Source organism: Pseudogymnoascus destructans (assembly GCF_001641265.1).
Source record: "Pseudogymnoascus destructans isolate 20631-21 unplaced genomic scaffold scaffold_12, whole genome shotgun sequence".
Lineage (NCBI taxonomy): Eukaryota > Fungi > Ascomycota > Leotiomycetes > Thelebolales > Thelebolaceae > Pseudogymnoascus > Pseudogymnoascus destructans.
Window position 1 is genome coordinate 35472 of NW_020167531.1, and position 15207 is coordinate 50678.

At 54.2% G+C, this 15207-nt stretch overlaps 6 protein-coding genes across 6 annotated transcripts; 4 read left to right on the forward strand and 2 right to left on the reverse strand.

Moving 5' to 3' along the window:
• Positions 1-469: 469 nt before the first annotated feature.
• On the reverse strand, positions 470-937 carry VC83_06342 (uncharacterized protein; the record flags this gene model as incomplete). Its single annotated transcript, XM_024469943.1, has 1 exon — positions 470-937. One exon carries the CDS (start codon positions 935-937, stop codon positions 470-472), a length of 468 nt encoding a protein of 155 aa, XP_024323718.1.
• An 878-nt stretch (positions 938-1815) lies between these two features.
• Positions 1816-4485, forward strand: VC83_06343 (uncharacterized protein). The gene is made up of 3 exons (XM_024469944.1): positions 1816-2736; positions 2789-3453; positions 3503-4485. Exons 1-3 carry the CDS (start codon positions 2636-2638, stop codon positions 4396-4398), a joined length of 1662 nt encoding a protein of 553 aa, XP_024323672.1. The 5' UTR covers positions 1816-2635; the 3' UTR covers positions 4399-4485.
• Positions 4481-5672, reverse strand: VC83_06344 (uncharacterized protein). Its single transcript, XM_024469945.1, has 3 exons — positions 5146-5672; positions 4967-5090; positions 4481-4914 (listed from the first exon to the last, which is right to left on the reverse strand). The coding sequence occupies exons 1-3, from the start codon at positions 5515-5517 to the stop codon at positions 4859-4861; spliced, it is 552 nt and encodes a 183-aa protein (XP_024323719.1). The 5' UTR covers positions 5518-5672; the 3' UTR covers positions 4481-4858.
• A 34-nt stretch (positions 5673-5706) lies between these two features.
• Positions 5707-8207, forward strand: VC83_06345 (uncharacterized protein). Its single transcript, XM_024469946.1, has one exon. It carries the CDS (start codon positions 5994-5996, stop codon positions 7686-7688), a length of 1695 nt encoding a protein of 564 aa, XP_024323720.1. The 5' UTR covers positions 5707-5993; the 3' UTR covers positions 7689-8207.
• A 1258-nt stretch (positions 8208-9465) lies between these two features.
• APT1 (adenine phosphoribosyltransferase) lies at positions 9466-11373 on the forward strand. The gene is made up of 2 exons (XM_024469947.1): positions 9466-10107; positions 10217-11373. Exons 1-2 carry the CDS (start codon positions 9600-9602, stop codon positions 10366-10368), a joined length of 660 nt encoding a protein of 219 aa, XP_024323721.1. The 5' UTR covers positions 9466-9599; the 3' UTR covers positions 10369-11373.
• Positions 11374-12000: 627 nt separating this feature from the next.
• Positions 12001-13984, forward strand: VC83_06347 (uncharacterized protein; the record flags this gene model as incomplete). The annotated part of the gene is made up of 5 exons (XM_024469948.1): positions 12001-12140; positions 12278-12359; positions 12415-12629; positions 12682-13338; positions 13399-13984. 5 exons carry the CDS (start codon positions 12001-12003, stop codon positions 13982-13984), a joined length of 1680 nt encoding a protein of 559 aa, XP_024323722.1.
• Between the last annotated feature and the right edge of the window lie 1223 nt (positions 13985-15207).

The following is a 15207-nucleotide window of genomic DNA, read 5'->3' on the forward strand; positions in this document are numbered from 1 at the left end:
ATGCTGTGGGATCTGTGGAAAAGCTGGTCATAATGCGCGAACTTGTCAAGAAGCTATAGATATGTCTAGTTCATCTGATTCCGCTTAGTTATAGTTAATTTAATATGTTATGGTTGATTTATTGATATTCAAAGTAGAATGCCAATGAAAAGTGTCCGAGGTACTGATATGTCCGACGTACTGATGAACCACGTTATACGATATTTAAACGACCTTGCACTGTATTACACGGTTTACAGTATTGCTTGCACTGCACGGTATAAAAATACCGTGCAGGCAATATGATATTGAATATGATATCGTCTTATTTATGGCCACACTATTTACTTCACTGGTTAGAGATGGTCTCGCGCAGGTACCATTGCCGACCCTGTTATCAACAACTTGACCCTCTTGGGGATTTAGGCACGCGCTCTCGCCGTGGACCTGGTCCTAACGCGCTTGTGGCCGTATCCAGCTGCACCGCTGCCTATACACTGCCTATATCCGTGTCCCTCCTGTCACAGCCGCCTCGGTCTTCGTCCCCAACATCAACCTCTAGTGGCCCTTCAACCTCGTGGATCTCATGAGTCTCTGCCTCATAAGTAGGCTTTATGATCTCTTCGGCGTGGAGCTCTGCTTTCTCATACGGCGAACCCGACTCGTTATGCGCGACAGTTTTTTTTCGACCCCTTTTCCGAATGTAAAAAAGAAAACCAATGATCAGCGCTAACACGGCAATGGAGCCAATGACTGGGCCAGATATCCAGGCTTTGCTCGTTGACGAATTGGGCGTCGTCGGGGGTATCGTCGGGGATGTCGTCGGGGATGTCTGTCGTCGAGGACGTGGCGGTGGCGGCGGCGGTTGACGCACGCTCTGCTGATGAAGATGCTGAACCCGTAGTTGATGCAGATGCTGTTGCTGGAACGACATAAACAATTGTCGGTACCGTGCCATCTGTCGAGGTGAAGATGCCTGTGGAAGTAGCAACTGCTAAGTCGCAGTAACTAATATACTGTGCAACCTGTGGGAAAGCCGAAACATTACTCGATTTTGATCCATTTTCCTCAATACATTTCGCGCAGGTGTTATAACTTGCTATGAAAGATGAATTCGGGGAGCAAAGTGCAGGCGACTTTCCAATTTGCTGGGCCGCAATAACAGCATTATCTAGCCATTCTGTGAGACACAGTATTTATCGATAATTTGAGAGGACTCGCTGCAAATAGCATAGCAGACAGCTGGGACGGTAACATCACCATCTTGAGAGTCAATGCAAGAAATCGTGACATCGATACAGATTCCTGTGGGAGCCTTTGAGAGCCTTGCAATTGACCTTATCCTTACCTGTCAACACTGCTGTAAGTCCAAAGCGGACTACTAGAGCATCCGTCTCACCTCCCACGGCAGCGTATCATAGATCTTGAAAGATCACGACGATGTTTATGCGACGAAACGAATAGAGTTTGCGCCAGGCGGCAAGATGATGTCAAATATATCAGCCACCAGACTTTCCGAATCAGACGGTCAGACTTCCCAGCGACTTCACACGTGGAGAAGCAAGCACTGGCCGAAGCCACGCCCTCACTTTCGTCTAACAAGACCACAATGAGCAAACCAACAACTTTCAAAATAACCAAATAACCAAAATAACACCAATCCCCCTTACTCCATTCAGTACCGTCCTCAAGTAGTGGGCTTGACCTTGTCTCGTTGCTACCCTAAGTGGTCGTGATTGTGCGTGATACTGCCGTCACGAATTCAACTGGACCCCGAAGCGCCCATCCCAAGCGAGGATACAGGTCGTCCCAAGCCACAGGGACCAACCCATGCACATCAGATCCTCCCTCGCACCAGCACCAGCACCCAGGGCGATTCCCCTCGTCCTCGTCGCATATAGTTTATGTACTTACTCTTGAACCTCCCCTTTCTTGCTTGTTCTCTTCTCGACGACATCAACTCCGTACCTTTCAGCTGCAGTTATTCGAACAACAATCGCCTTCCCCTTCCGTGCGCATCGACGGCATCTTCGAGACTCCAGCTGCCGCTGCAACGAAACTTCTCATACACCCCACGTCGCATCGCCTGGCCCACACACCCCTTCACGACCTTGATGAACCACGATCTATACCCACATACGGAATTTTTCGATTGATCTCTTGCGAATGCTACAGCGCGAAACCTTGGCTTAGGAACATCCGTGTAAACGGCCAGTAACGGGCGCTGCGCCAGGGTCGCAAGAAGGGACAAGCCTGTCAGGAAAAGCAGCAAAGAGGGTTTCTGAGGAACCCCATGCGCTGACCCTCCATCTCCCTTGTCTCAAGATAGCATTGGTCCTGATTTAGCCCCGTAACCAACTGTCCCGAAACTTGTGACAGGAACCTTTATTATCAGACGCCCTCCCCGTTGGCCGCATCTTTCTTGAACCGGCGATATTTTGGGTTTCCTGGGCCAGTGTTTACATTCTTTGTCCCTTACTTCATCGACCCCAGTGGTCTTATTCTTAATCGGCAAGGAGTGCCTTGATAGTCGCTCTCTAGGTCGATTCTGATTCTCAACTATACTTTTTTTTAGATACCCTGAACATACTCGGGGAGCAGTCGCTGGACGACATCAATACGAAACGACAGAGGAAGATATAGAAACGCAGTAATTATGGGGTTTTTGGAATCTGTGAAGCACCAGCTGTGGGGCACGAAGTTGGTCTTCAACGTCTTGTTCCATGGCAGCCACATCGGTATATTTGCTTTGGGATGGTGAGTAGTTTTCCTATGGTGTGGGAGTTGAGTAGTGGCTGACATTTTGCAGGTACAAGCAAGCAACGGACGAAAGGTTAGCGGGGCTGAATACATTGACATACTCGGTGTGGTTATCACGAGGCGCAGGCCTCGTTCTATCGGTCGATGGGGCCATGATTTTGTTACCGATGTGCAGGAATATATTACGATGGGTCAGACCAAAGGTCCGGTTCCTGCCTCTCGACGAGTCGCAATGGTTCCATCGCCAGGTCGCATACTCGATGCTGGTCTACACGATCATCCACGTCTCCGCCCATTACGTGAACTTCTTCAACGTCGAAAAGACACAGGTTCGCCCTGTTACCGCAATCCAGATCCATTACGCCCAAGCTGGTGGCATAACAGGACATATCATGCTCCTCTGCATGCTTCTCTTGTACACAACCGCACATGCGAAGATTCGCCAGCAATCTTTTGAGACCTTTTGGTATACGCACCATCTATTTATCCCGTTTTTGCTTGGATTATATACACATACGACTGGATGCTTTGTGCGCGACAGCGTGGATCCTTACTCTCCATTTGCCGGGAAAGACTTCTGGGACCACTGCATTGGATACGAAGGCTGGAGATGGGAGCTTTGGGGAGGAGGTCTCTACTTCGCGGAGCGCCTCTACCGTGAGATTCGTGCGAGAAGAGAGACGGAGATCATCCGCGTCATTCGCCATCCATATGGTAAGCTATACAGACGTTCATTACCAGTTTCTTACTAACGCCTCACTAGATGCCATGGAGATCCAATTCAAGAAGCCATCGATGAAGTACAAGGCCGGCCAGTGGCTCTTCCTTCAAGTCCCATCAGTATCCCGCCAGCAATGGCATCCCTTTACCATCACCTCCTGCCCATTCGACCCCTACATCTCCGTCCACGTCCGCCAAGTCGGTGACTTCACCCGCGCCCTCGGAGACGCCCTCGGCGCCGGTCCCGCCCAAGCCAAGCTCTACGACGACGTCGACCCGAACGGGATGTACGAAGTCGCTCTCCAAAACGGACAACAGATGCCGAAGCTCCGCATCGACGGCCCCTATGGTGCACCCGCTGAGGACGTCTTCGACAACGAAATCGCTGTCCTCATCGGCACTGGTATCGGAGTCACCCCTTGGGCTGCCATCCTCAAGAACATCTGGCATCTTCGCAACAGCCCAAACCCGCCCAAGCGTCTGCGCCGCGTCGAGTTCATCTGGGTCTGCAAGGACACCACTAGTTTCGAGTGGTTTCAAACCCTGCTGTCCTCGCTCGAGGCCCAGTCCTTTGAGGCTGCTAGCATCCCTGGCTCCTCCGGCACCGAGTTCCTGCGTATCCACACCTACCTGACGCAACGCCTCGACGCGGATACCGCGCAGAACATCGTACTTAACAGTGTTGGCTCTGACGTCGATCCGCTCACCGAGCTGAAGACGCGCACGAACTTCGGGCGTCCCAACTTTCACCGCCTGTTAACAGGGATGCGTGAGGGTATTATGGACCGCACGTATATGAGTGGGTTGGAGGGCACGATGAGGACGGATGTCGGTGTGTACTTCTGCGGACCGAGTCAGGCGTCTAGGGGGATTAATAAGGCGTGTAAGGAGGTTACGACGCGGGATGTTAAATTCTCGTTTTGGAAGGAGCACTTTTAAGCGATGTGTTTGTTGTTATCGAGCGCGCTGTATGCGTGCGAGCTATTTAGCACTGTATATGAATTAAAGCGACGTCCAACCATGAAATTTGACTGTTTTGGAATTGTGATTGGTATTATGTATAACTATGTATGTTCATTTATCTCCCTCAGCAATAGCAATGCTTCATCAAAGCATGTAGTTGTAACATATCGTCACCGTCCTGGCTTTTTGATGTTGGATGCGCTAATTGAAAAGCAAAGCAACCAAGCCAATACGCCCGCTCCTAGCTGGACGGTCCTCTGAAGCGACTCTTATTTGCTCCAAGAAGTCTTCTGGTCTTCCTCAGCTCTATCAAAGAGCTTAGCCATCCACGTTTCCGTCCCCTGACCTTGATAGCCTACTTCACACCACAGCCTCCCCAACCATCCATTCACTCCAAGCTCTTGGATATCTCATTGCACCCCCTCACAACAACCACTCAGTTACCATGCAAAAGCGCCATCATAGATTTAAGCGCCATAACCACCTCCTCATCTGCACAACAGTAAGCATATATACCCACACGCCGCCAAAGATCGCCACTTACGGTGTTCTTTTTTCTTGGAAAACTTGTCCTCCGAGTGATACACATGCTCCTGCCTCGTCCTGAAACGTTTCGCAGCCCTCTCCTCGTCCTGTGCAAGCGACACATTGGACCATTGAGCGAAGAACTATGGGATTTGTTAGATAAATATAATGGGGGTCAAGATACTATACGATCCTTACATTAGCAAGCGCCCTAAACTCATCACCGAGCTTGGCCTCAACATCGTTCGCCCTGTTCATAGAAGTGAGGTACTCTGCTTCCAGCCTCTCCCAGTCAAACTGAGGAAGCACGTGCGGATCAACCTTTTCCTCTTCACAGCGCTCCTCCCCAGACCCATCACCTGAGTGCTCAGAGCTGCCATCGTCGCTCTCTTGGCTTGGGCTCTGCGGAACCGGGACTTGAGATGGCAGAGTGGGCACGGGGCCGAGTGGAGGTGTTTGGGCTGGGTCCGGCCTGGTGCAGGGAGTCGCTGGTGTCAGGACATATGGCTCCTTGTTGGCGTCGTACTGGGTTTCCTCTACCTGGATTGTGGGGCTCTGAGCCTGGGCCATTGTGAGGTGGATTGGGGTTTGTTGGGCTGGTTTTAAGAACTTGCAAAGCAGATACCGGCTTGGGAGACCAGGTATTTTGTTGGTAGCTTCACATTCAGAATTATTTATTCTCGAGTCTTGATCTCGTGGGGATATGTCGTGGTGATTGATCTCGTAGTTCTATTTATATGTGAGCCTCGCGACGAGGTTGTTGACAGGAAGGTAAAGGTATCCAGTCACGTGTAGATAAGATAAGATTAATCGACCCAGGTTACCATGTGACTGCGATTCACGAACGACCCATGGTCTTCGAATCTCCAAGCTCCCTGAAAGACACACCTCAAACCCAATATATCAGTTCCGAAACAATATATATAACGATGCTATCTCCTCGTTGAAACTCAATCACACCAAAGGCAGTGTCTATCGACATACCTACAAGCACGACACCGCTTACTTCGAGCACATCCCAATCTTCACATCCCCAAACCTACAGAATGGACGGCAAAATCCACTGTGACATCTGCTTCCGCCCCGGCAGCCGCAAACTCCCCTTCCTCTGCGCCACCGACGCCCGAAACCAACTCTACGAGCCCCGCCTCCGCTACACTGAGGTCCTCCTCCAAAACGACCGCCTGAGCCAGGAAATCGCAGCCCTCACCACTGAAGACCCCACCTCCTCCACCCCCTCCCACGAGGAAGAACACACCTATATCCCCCCCTCCACCGAACCCTCCTCACCCACCGACGACCGCACTCCCGAACAACTTGCCCTCGCTCTCTCCCTTACCCTCTCCGAGCGCGACGCCTCCGCAGCACGCACAGCCGAAATAATCCTCAAAGCCGACACCCTCCGGCTCTCTCTCACCCACGCTCGCGCATCCATCGCCGCCCGCAAAGCCGCCCTAGCAGCTCGCCAGCGCGCCCTCGAAAAAGCGCGGAACGGCCTCGCAGCCCGCCAACAACGGGCGCTTGATGACCTCGCCAAGGCGTCGAAGATGAGCACATATCGCTGGAACCAGGCGCATGCCTTGACGGTGCAGGCAAGGGCGTTTTTGTGTTACCAGGCTGCGGAGCTTTATGGGCTGCAGAGGGTGAGAGTTAGGGGTGGTGCGGGGGGGGACGAGTATACGATTGGCGGGGTGAGGATTGTGGATCTGAGATATATGAATAATGCGTCGGCGACGCTGATTAGCACGAGTCTGGGCCATGTGGCGAATCTCCTCGTGCTGGCGAGTCGATACCTCTCTGTCCGGTTACCGGCGGAGATCACGCTGCCGCATACGGATTATCCACTCCCTACCATATTTTCGGTGGCCTCCTCTTACTCCGACGTGCCGGTTCCTTATCCGGGGGCCCCAGCTTTAACGCCCTCACTGAGCGCGAGCCGTCTATTAACAGCGCATGGACGCTCGCGCACTCCGCCGCCGCTGGATAGGAATATGCCACGCCCGCGACCGCTGTTCGTCAAGACCCCCCTGCCGAGGCTGGCGAAGGAGGATCAGGGGGCTTATACGACGTTTATGGAAGCCACAGCACTATTGGCTTATGACGTAGCGTGGCTGTGTAAATCGCAGGGCATAGAACCCGGCTCCGGGGCAGTGAGCAAGGAAAAAGGCGTCCCCTTCGAAGACATGACAGCTCTAGGGAAAAACCTCTACAACCTCCTTATTGGAGGCAGGGCGCCGCCGGCGGCGCCCTCGGCGGCGGGGGTGCCGACCGTGGCGAGCGGGGATAGTGGGAGTGAGGGGCTTGGGTTCGGGAGGTATAGTCATGGGGCGCGGCATTCGAATTTGGTGGGGAAGGGGGGAGAGGAGCTGGTGAGGGGGTTTAGGTTGTTGGGGCCGGTGAAGATGGCGGATAGGTTGAGGAGGGATTTGTTGGCGGAGGTTGTGGGGGCGGGGTGGGAGATGGTGGAGGGGGAGGTGGAGGAGGAGGAGTGGCAAGCGGATAAGAGGGGAAAGGGGGATAGGGGGGGCAATGAGGGGGAGGAGAGCGCGGGGGGGAGTGGGAGTAAGGCTGATGGCTCCTCTAGAGATGGTGAGGGCGAAAGGGAGGGAGAAGCTCGTGGTCCGGGCCTTTTGGGGGAGAGCTTCGCCAGCCTCGAGCGCTCACCCGAAGCATCTACACGCAGCGATGCGAAGCGTGGCTCTAACGGGTGGATGAAGCTTAAACCGCGGCCATCGACCTAGAAACGACAACTTAGAAAGGGGTGCTATCGTTGTCCGTCAAGGCAAGCGCGCATAGGTCTCTACTGAATATACCATACATCATCCGTTTATACATACCACTTGTACCACCTCTTCCTCTACTTCTCTTATTACATCCCCTCTACCCCAATCAATCCCCGGCTTTTTTTATCCCCAGCCCTACGGAACCTTACACCTCCCCCCCGCGCAGCCCGCGCAGCTGCATCTAGATGAGCTGTTGATTGTCGTGAGATTGAGAGGGTGCGGTGAGGAAGTGAGGTGTAGTGGGATAGGTAGGGGCAGGTACGGGATGGAGGTGCGGGAGGGAGGTGCAGTATGCAGCTGCGTCTGGGAGTGTGTTACAGTGGTGGCGGTTTGAGGGTTCTGGACACGTCGGTGGAGAAACCGGTGAGTGAGTCGCAGAGGGGAGGGGAGATATTGTTACCCGGCGAGATACTGCCCTGATGGAGAGCTCCGACTATGGCCACCTCGCACTCCTCTCACCTACCACCGATCGGCAGGAGGTAGGTAGGTAGGTAGCTCTCTGTATCTCCTGGGGCCCGAGGCTAGGCCGCGGCGAGGGCGTGCGTCACTGAGTAGTGGACGAGAGCTGGATGGGCGTGGGGGGGTGGGGGAGGGGGGGGGAAGGGTATGGAGGGGGGAAGGGTATGGAGGGGGGCGGTAGGGTGGAGGGCGGTAGGGTATGGAGGGGGGCGGTAGGGTGGAGGGGGGCGGTAGGGTGGAGGGCGGTAGGGTATGGAGGGGGGCGGTAGGGTATGGAGGGGGGCGGTAGGGTATGGTGGAGGGCGGTAGGGTAAGGGAGGGCGGTAGGGTATGGTGGAGGGCGGTAGGGTAAGGGAGGGCGGTAGGGTATGGTGGAGGGCGGTAGGGTAAGGGAGGGCGGTAGGGTATGGTGGAGGGCGGTAGGGTAAGGGAGGGCGGTAGGGTATGGTGGAGGGCGGTAGGGTAAGGGAGGGCGGTAGGGTATGGTGGAGGGCGGTAGGGTAAGGGAGGGCGGTAGGGTATGGTGGAGGGCGGTAGGGTAAGGGAGGGCGGTAGGGTATGGTGGACGGGGGAATGTGAGAGGCTCGATGGGATATGGTCTTGGAAGAGTGAGAGCTGGGCTGGGCTGGGCTGGGCTGGGCTGGGCTTGTTTTGGATGAGTACATATCTTATCTGTAATACTTGGTGGGAGTGGAGGGAGAGGGGATTTCATGTAAAGTACCCACCGAGGGGTATACTATAGGTAGAGTACTCCGTATGCGGTATATATCTAGAAATGCGGGTATGACTCTGCAAATATTCAACTGATATGGTGAAATCTAGACCAAGTTACTTTGTGTGTCTTGAGGGGTGAGGGGTACCTATTTCCTTGTATCCCCTCTACTATCGGACGTCTGACTGTATGTATACAGAGCAGACAGGGTACTTCCTTCCGTTGGAGTTGATTATTATATAAATAACCTAACTTGAGTTATACATTTCGCCATAACTTCCACCTTACATATAGGAGACGCCTTACAAGAGAAGCCTTACAAGACACGCCATACAGACACGCCTTACTTACAAGACACGCCTTACGTACAAGACACGCCCCAAGTTACATCTACATCTCCTTACACGTGGATCCTAGTGGGTGTTTATTATGGTGCGATAGGACGACGTGCTATAAAGTTGGGGCGTGGTATACTCTAGGCCTCTACCACGCTATGGCACAACCGCCCGAGTTCCGTTTTTCATCCCACCTGAAAACTACCTCTACCCCCTCTACCCCCCCCCCCCTTCCAACCACACCCTCTCTCCTCCACCGCCATCTCACACACCACACACACGCATCCCACGCACAAAACCCCCCAACAAACCTCCCTTACCTCTCCCTCGCCTCCCTCGCCTCGCCTCCCTCTCCTCTCCACGATGCCCTCGTCCCTCACCACCACCACCGCCGCCGCAACAACCGCCGCCGAATCCCCTAACAATGCCGCAGGACGCCTCCCCCTCGCCGCCCCCGATGCCACCCGCGCCGCCGAACTCGCCAGCGCAAAGCTAATTCTCCACGCTGCCCTGCGCCACTTCCCCGATTTCCCAATCCCAGGCATCGACTTCGTTGATATCCTCCCCCTCTTCGCGACTGCCGCGCGCCAGGAGACCCTGCTCGCTGCGCTGGAGGCGGAGGTCCTCTCGGGCTTTGGCGGCGTCCCGGATGTCATTGTGGCGCTTGATGCGAGGGGTTTCTTGTTTGGGCCCGGGCTGGCCATGAAATTGGGATGTGGGTTTGCGCCGGTGAGGAAGAGTGGGAAGATCCCGGGGCCGACGGTTGAGGTGGGGTTTAAGAAGGAGTATGGGGAGGATTTCTTTCAGATGCAGAGGGATGCGGTGGAGAAGGGGCAGAAGGTGTTGGTGGTGGATGATATTATCGCTACTGGTATGTCTATTTTTTTTCTCATCTCTCATATGGATTTTTCAGGTCGGGATCGGTGATCCGTTGTGAGGGATCGATCGGAAAATGCAGCGTGCTGACTTCTTCACCCCAGGCGGCTCCGCAAAGGCAGCTGGTGACCTCATCGAGAAGCTCGGCGGTGAAGTCATGGGCTACCTCTTCATCCTCGAGCTCGACTTCCTCAAGGGCCGCGACCTGCTCAGCGCCCCCGTGCGCACCCTCCTCGCGCAGGAGGAGAAGCAGTAGACGACGTCCCACCCCACACCCGATCGCGGAAATATTATTTACACAAACGACAAACCAAAAACACAGATAAACACCGATCTTGCGCTGCGAACATACGTGATACATATACCAAAAATATACAATACTTTTTTCACCGATCTGGACCTTTTGGAATGGGAGGCAAGGGAGGGGATCTTTGTTGCGTGGATTTTGTTAGGGATTGAACGGATGGATGGATGGATAGATAGACAGGGAGCACACGATGCGGATTTCGGAATATCAAAGGCACAGAAACGGCGACGGACGGCGGGCTACTTCACCTCTCCTCTTCACCTCACCCCTCCACTTGAAGGATGGGCTACTTAATAATGTTATGTTTGAATCGCGGGGAAGAGAGCCACCACGGTGCGGATCATTCCATGGCGGGGTTACGGAAACCTGGAATGATTTCGTTCCCGGAAACAGTGAAGCAATCTTGGGAGGGAGTTTCGTTAGGCATTACACAAAAGCAAGGAACACACACTGTTCCGGGATACACTCAGTTTTCACAAATCACGGTGTGTTCGTTTTGTCAGTTTTGGTGAACAGTTACACCTCTCCGCCTCCCTCAAAACGTAAATGAGTAGTCTATATGAGGCCAGCCCGGGCTGAGACACCGACTCTGTACTTCCCCATCTCCCCGCGCGAATCACGCCTCTGTGCTCTCCCTCACCGACTTTGTAGAGATGTGCGTATAGCGAACCCCGGATCGCGTCACGGATTTGCTTTAGTGGCGGTTTCTGGCTGCATTTGTGTACGCGCGCTCACGACCTACGGATTCCCCTCCTTGCCTTGTGTTGGCTGAGCTGAGGCCCTTTTGGGGAGGTGAGGAGTGCTTCCCCCCGCGCGTTCTTACTTCACCGCGGGGCAATCCCACACATGCACGATTCTGTAGAGAGCTGCAAACAGCAAGAGGGCTGCATCAGACAGCCACAATATGATAAGCCCAGCTTTGGATTTTCCTTATCAGCCAAAGAAATAAAATCCCAAAAGAATTATAAAAATTATAAAAATTATAAAAATTATAAAAATTATAAAAATTATAAAAATTATAAAAAATATAAAAAATATAAAAATTATAAAAATTATAAAAAATATAGAAATTATTCTTTAGCGCCAACCATTTTTCAAGGTGTACACCACCATCTAGGTAGATGGGGGATGCCAGAACGGGAAGTTCGGCCTCGGCTCGCTCCCGCAGGGGTCTGTACCCCTGTCCCCTACCCTAAGTTAAGTTACACATCATCATACCAAGACCAAACCGGAGCTATCCTATCCTGCGATTACCATCTCCGACCACAGACAATCACGATCACGATCACACTGCATAGAATAGGACAGGATAGTGCAGGCAGTACGACAGGATCGATCGATCGCGAGGTTGACAGGCGCGAGATTCGCTGGGGCGAGTACACGATAATTTACCCTGGACCAAACACGCGATACCATCGACAACCACGACCACTACGACCACTACGATCACCACGACCACCACGCCTCCATACCAGCACCCAGCACCCAGCACCCAGCACCCAGCACCCAGCACCCAGCACCCAGCACCCAGCACCCCCCTCCTCCCCTCACCCCCCACCAACCCCCCACCACGCCATGTAAATGCCCCCCCTCTTCTCCTTCAGCGAGGGCCTCGAGCCCGCCGGCCCGGACAGCACCCCCCTCCTCGGCCGCTTCAGGGCCGTCCCCGGCCCGAGCCTGGGGAAGAAACGGAGTAAGGGGGAGTTCTTTGGGAGTGTGGGGTATGGGTCATTATTTCGGTCGAGGAGCGAGGAGGAGGGTGTTGGGAGGGGGGGGGAAGGGGTGATGGGGGGAGGGGCGATGCGGAGGGCGATGGGGGGTGGAGGATTTGGGAGGGGGTGAGGGATGTGTGGGTTAGGCCGAAGGGGGAGGCTGTGGGGTGGGTGTTGGGGTGGTGGGTTGCGAGGTGGGTGGTGGTTGTGGGGTTGCCGGCGGGGATTGTGAGTTTGCTCTCTTGAATTGGTGGAGTGAATGAAGCTGATGATGATTGTTTAGGCTGTGGCGTGGTGTGCGATTCCGTTTCCGCAATATGCGTTACCGCGGAATGGAGGGGAGGAAGATGGAGATACGGATGGACATCGGGTGCCGGGCCATGGACAGGCGAGGGTGCTGGTTAATTTTTGGTTTTTTTTGTTTGTGTATTATGGGTTTTATAACTTCACGGCGTTGATGTGGATCACAAAGGTCTTCAACATCTACAGTCTAAACTGGTACGCCCCCTCCCCCCTTTACCAAAAAACCCCAGACCGCTAACCCCCCCAGGTGGCCCCAATCCCTCGGCTTCCCCCTAACCGTCTCCACCATCGCCGCCCTCTCCATCGCCGCCCCCATCCCCCTCTACTACATCCCCACCGCGCGCGCCTACCTGCACTACAACACCGTCTGGATCCTCTGGACCTTCATCACAATGGCCATGCCCGTCGCCGTCGCCTTCGCGATCCTCACCTCGCACGAACGCCACCTCTCCCTCCGCAACTCCCTCTCCAACACCCAGCGCCTCTTCACCACCTCCTGGTGGGCGGGAGACGTCGAGTCCGACACCCTCGCGCGGCGGGACCGACGGCGTCCTCAGGCACTGCTTGTGAACTTCGATCCGGATGCGCCGCTGGCGATTGATAATGCGGAGGCGCTGCTGCCGAGAGCGGCGCTGGGGATGAGGAAGTTGTGGATTCCGGCGAGTTTTGTGAGGTTTATGTGGTTTTGTGCTACGTTGTCGATTGCGCTCTTGGCGTATGTGTTGGGGGAGACGTATGCTGAGATATATCTGCGTACGTTGCCGCATGACAGTATGGAGACGATTGTGTATGTGTATAGCTGGGTTGTTACGATTCACCTCCTCGACGGGCTGACGGGTTGGATACTCGGGAGCGACGACGGGGAGCGCGTGAGTAGTTACCCATTGGGGTGGGTATTCAAACTGTATGTCCCCTATCCCCATTCTGCCCATGTTAACAAAACCACCAACTAATGCACAACCAGCTACTTCTCCCTAACCTACCAAACCTACGTGCGCGCCATATACGCCCGCCTCCGCTCCCCCCAACAATTCATGCTCCTCCAGCTCCTCAGCTCCACAACCCTCATCATCATCCACCCCCTCACCATGTCCAGCACCTACCACTCCCTCCTCGGCCTGCTGCGCCTAAACACGCAATCCTACACCACCTACGCGCGCTTCTGCCGGCGCACCCTCTTCATCCGCTCCTTAGCCGAGAACGCCAGCATGGCCGCCTTCCTGGGCCAGATTTTAGTTCTCCACTACGGCGCTAATAGAGACGCGTACCCGTACTTCGCGTTTGATGGCGCGGAGGGGGGGGATGAGGAGGGCTTGTACGATTTTGATCGTACGCTATGGTTGGCGGCGGTGACGTGGGGGTGTGAGATTGTGGCGGCGTGGGTGGTGAGGAGGGTGGTGAAGGGGTTATTTGGGAAGGAGGTTGCGGGGGAGGGGTGGAGGGATTTGAGGAGGTGGCCGGAGTTGTTGCCGGCTAGTGCGGTGGTTATGGTGCATGTGTTGCAGAATATGTTGTTTGGGATTATTAGGATTAGGTTTAAGGAGCCTTAGTTTGGGTGGGGAGTTTCGAGGGGGTGAGGAGGGAGGGGGAGGGGTAGGTGTGGAGGGGAGAATGCCGAGGAATGGGGGGGATGCAGGGCGCCGGATGGGGGATATGATCGATGGATGATTTGGAATGCGGGATCGACGGGAACTAAGACGGGGGATGGGAACTCAAAAAGGAGGAGAAAAACCGGTCTTAGGAAATCATTGAGGGGGGAAGCCAAGAATGAAGAAAGCCTAGCAAGGGAGGTAAATCCAGCAAGGGGGGAATCCTTCGAGGGACGAAACCAAGCAAGGGAGGAAAATGAGGAATTCAGCAAGGTATACTAAGGAGGTTTGAGGGATTTAGCAAGGTGAGGGGAGATAGTCAGCACAGGAAGCAAAGAAGTAAGGGAGGAAAACTAGCCAGGGGAAGGGAGTCAGCAAGGGAGGGTCAAACCAAGAAGTGAGGAATCCGGCTAGGGGGGGTTCGATTCGAGCTAAGGGAGGGAGGGAGGTGGTTCATCAAGGTGCGGGGGAGAGAGGGGATCCATCGAGGGGAGGGAGATTCAGTAATGGCGGGAGGTGGTCGTGGGGATATTCACACAGAGGGGGATCCCGCGCGTTTTTTGTGTTTTTTCCTTCTCGGCGGAGACTTATATACCCCTGACAGTACATCATCGTTTTCCCCTTTTTCTATTTCCATTCCATACATACATCCAGCATAGCAAAGCGCGCATTAGAAATCATAGAAACTTACAACCCCATCCAGCGAAACCTTCCGAGGATCGTAAAACCGGGTAGCAGGGTGCATGCGGGGATGCCGCCGATAATAGGGCATAGGACCGATGTTTTCTCAAACGGAGAGTTTAATAATCCTTTAACCAGCAGCAATAAGAACCCTAATCCCCAAAATAATTGCGCACCACCCCCTTCTTCCCCCCCCCCCCTCCCTCCCCCAATCCAAGCTCCATGCTTATCAACATTATTCATCCGGAGCAGAATACACCCCCCCACCCCGATGAGCCCCAACTAGACGTGACGTTTGCCCCTGCGTCTGACGGGACCGTTTCTAATGCCAATACTACTACCCTGCCTAACCAGAAGTCGGAAGCTGCATCCCGTCCCTTGTCCATCACATCAATCACATTAGCTCCCCCCTCACTAGTGCTGTAGAGGTAGTTTGTGAAGAAATGAAGGAAGAAAGGGAGGGGGGAAGGTTCAGGCTCGAGGCATGGGATGGATAGCGCAAC

Bases quoted from the DNA above. Each gene is read 5' to 3' on its own strand.
- APT1 (XM_024469947.1), top strand. From the start codon at position 9,600: ATGCCCTCGTCCCTCACCACCACCACCGCCGCCGCAACAACCGCCGCC. The intron at 10,108-10,216 runs GTATGTCTATTT...TCTTCACCCCAG, and splicing joins GGATGATATTATCGCTACTG to GCGGCTCCGCAAAGGCAGCT.
- VC83_06345 (XM_024469946.1), top strand. From the start codon at position 5,994: ATGGACGGCAAAATCCACTGTGACATCTGCTTCCGCCCCGGCAGCCGC.
- VC83_06343 (XM_024469944.1), top strand. From the start codon at position 2,636: ATGGGGTTTTTGGAATCTGTGAAGCACCAGCTGTGGGGCACGAAGTTG. The intron at 2,737-2,788 runs GTGAGTAGTTTT...GACATTTTGCAG, and splicing joins GGTATATTTGCTTTGGGATG to GTACAAGCAAGCAACGGACG. The intron at 3,454-3,502 runs GTAAGCTATACA...ACGCCTCACTAG, and splicing joins CGTCATTCGCCATCCATATG to ATGCCATGGAGATCCAATTC.
- VC83_06344 (XM_024469945.1), bottom strand. From the start codon at position 5,517: ATGGCCCAGGCTCAGAGCCCCACAATCCAGGTAGAGGAAACCCAGTAC. The intron at 5,091-5,145 runs GTAAGGATCGTA...CAAATCCCATAG, and splicing joins AGTTTAGGGCGCTTGCTAAT to TTCTTCGCTCAATGGTCCAA. The intron at 4,915-4,966 runs GTAAGTGGCGAT...ACTGTTGTGCAG, and splicing joins TTCCAAGAAAAAAGAACACC to ATGAGGAGGTGGTTATGGCG.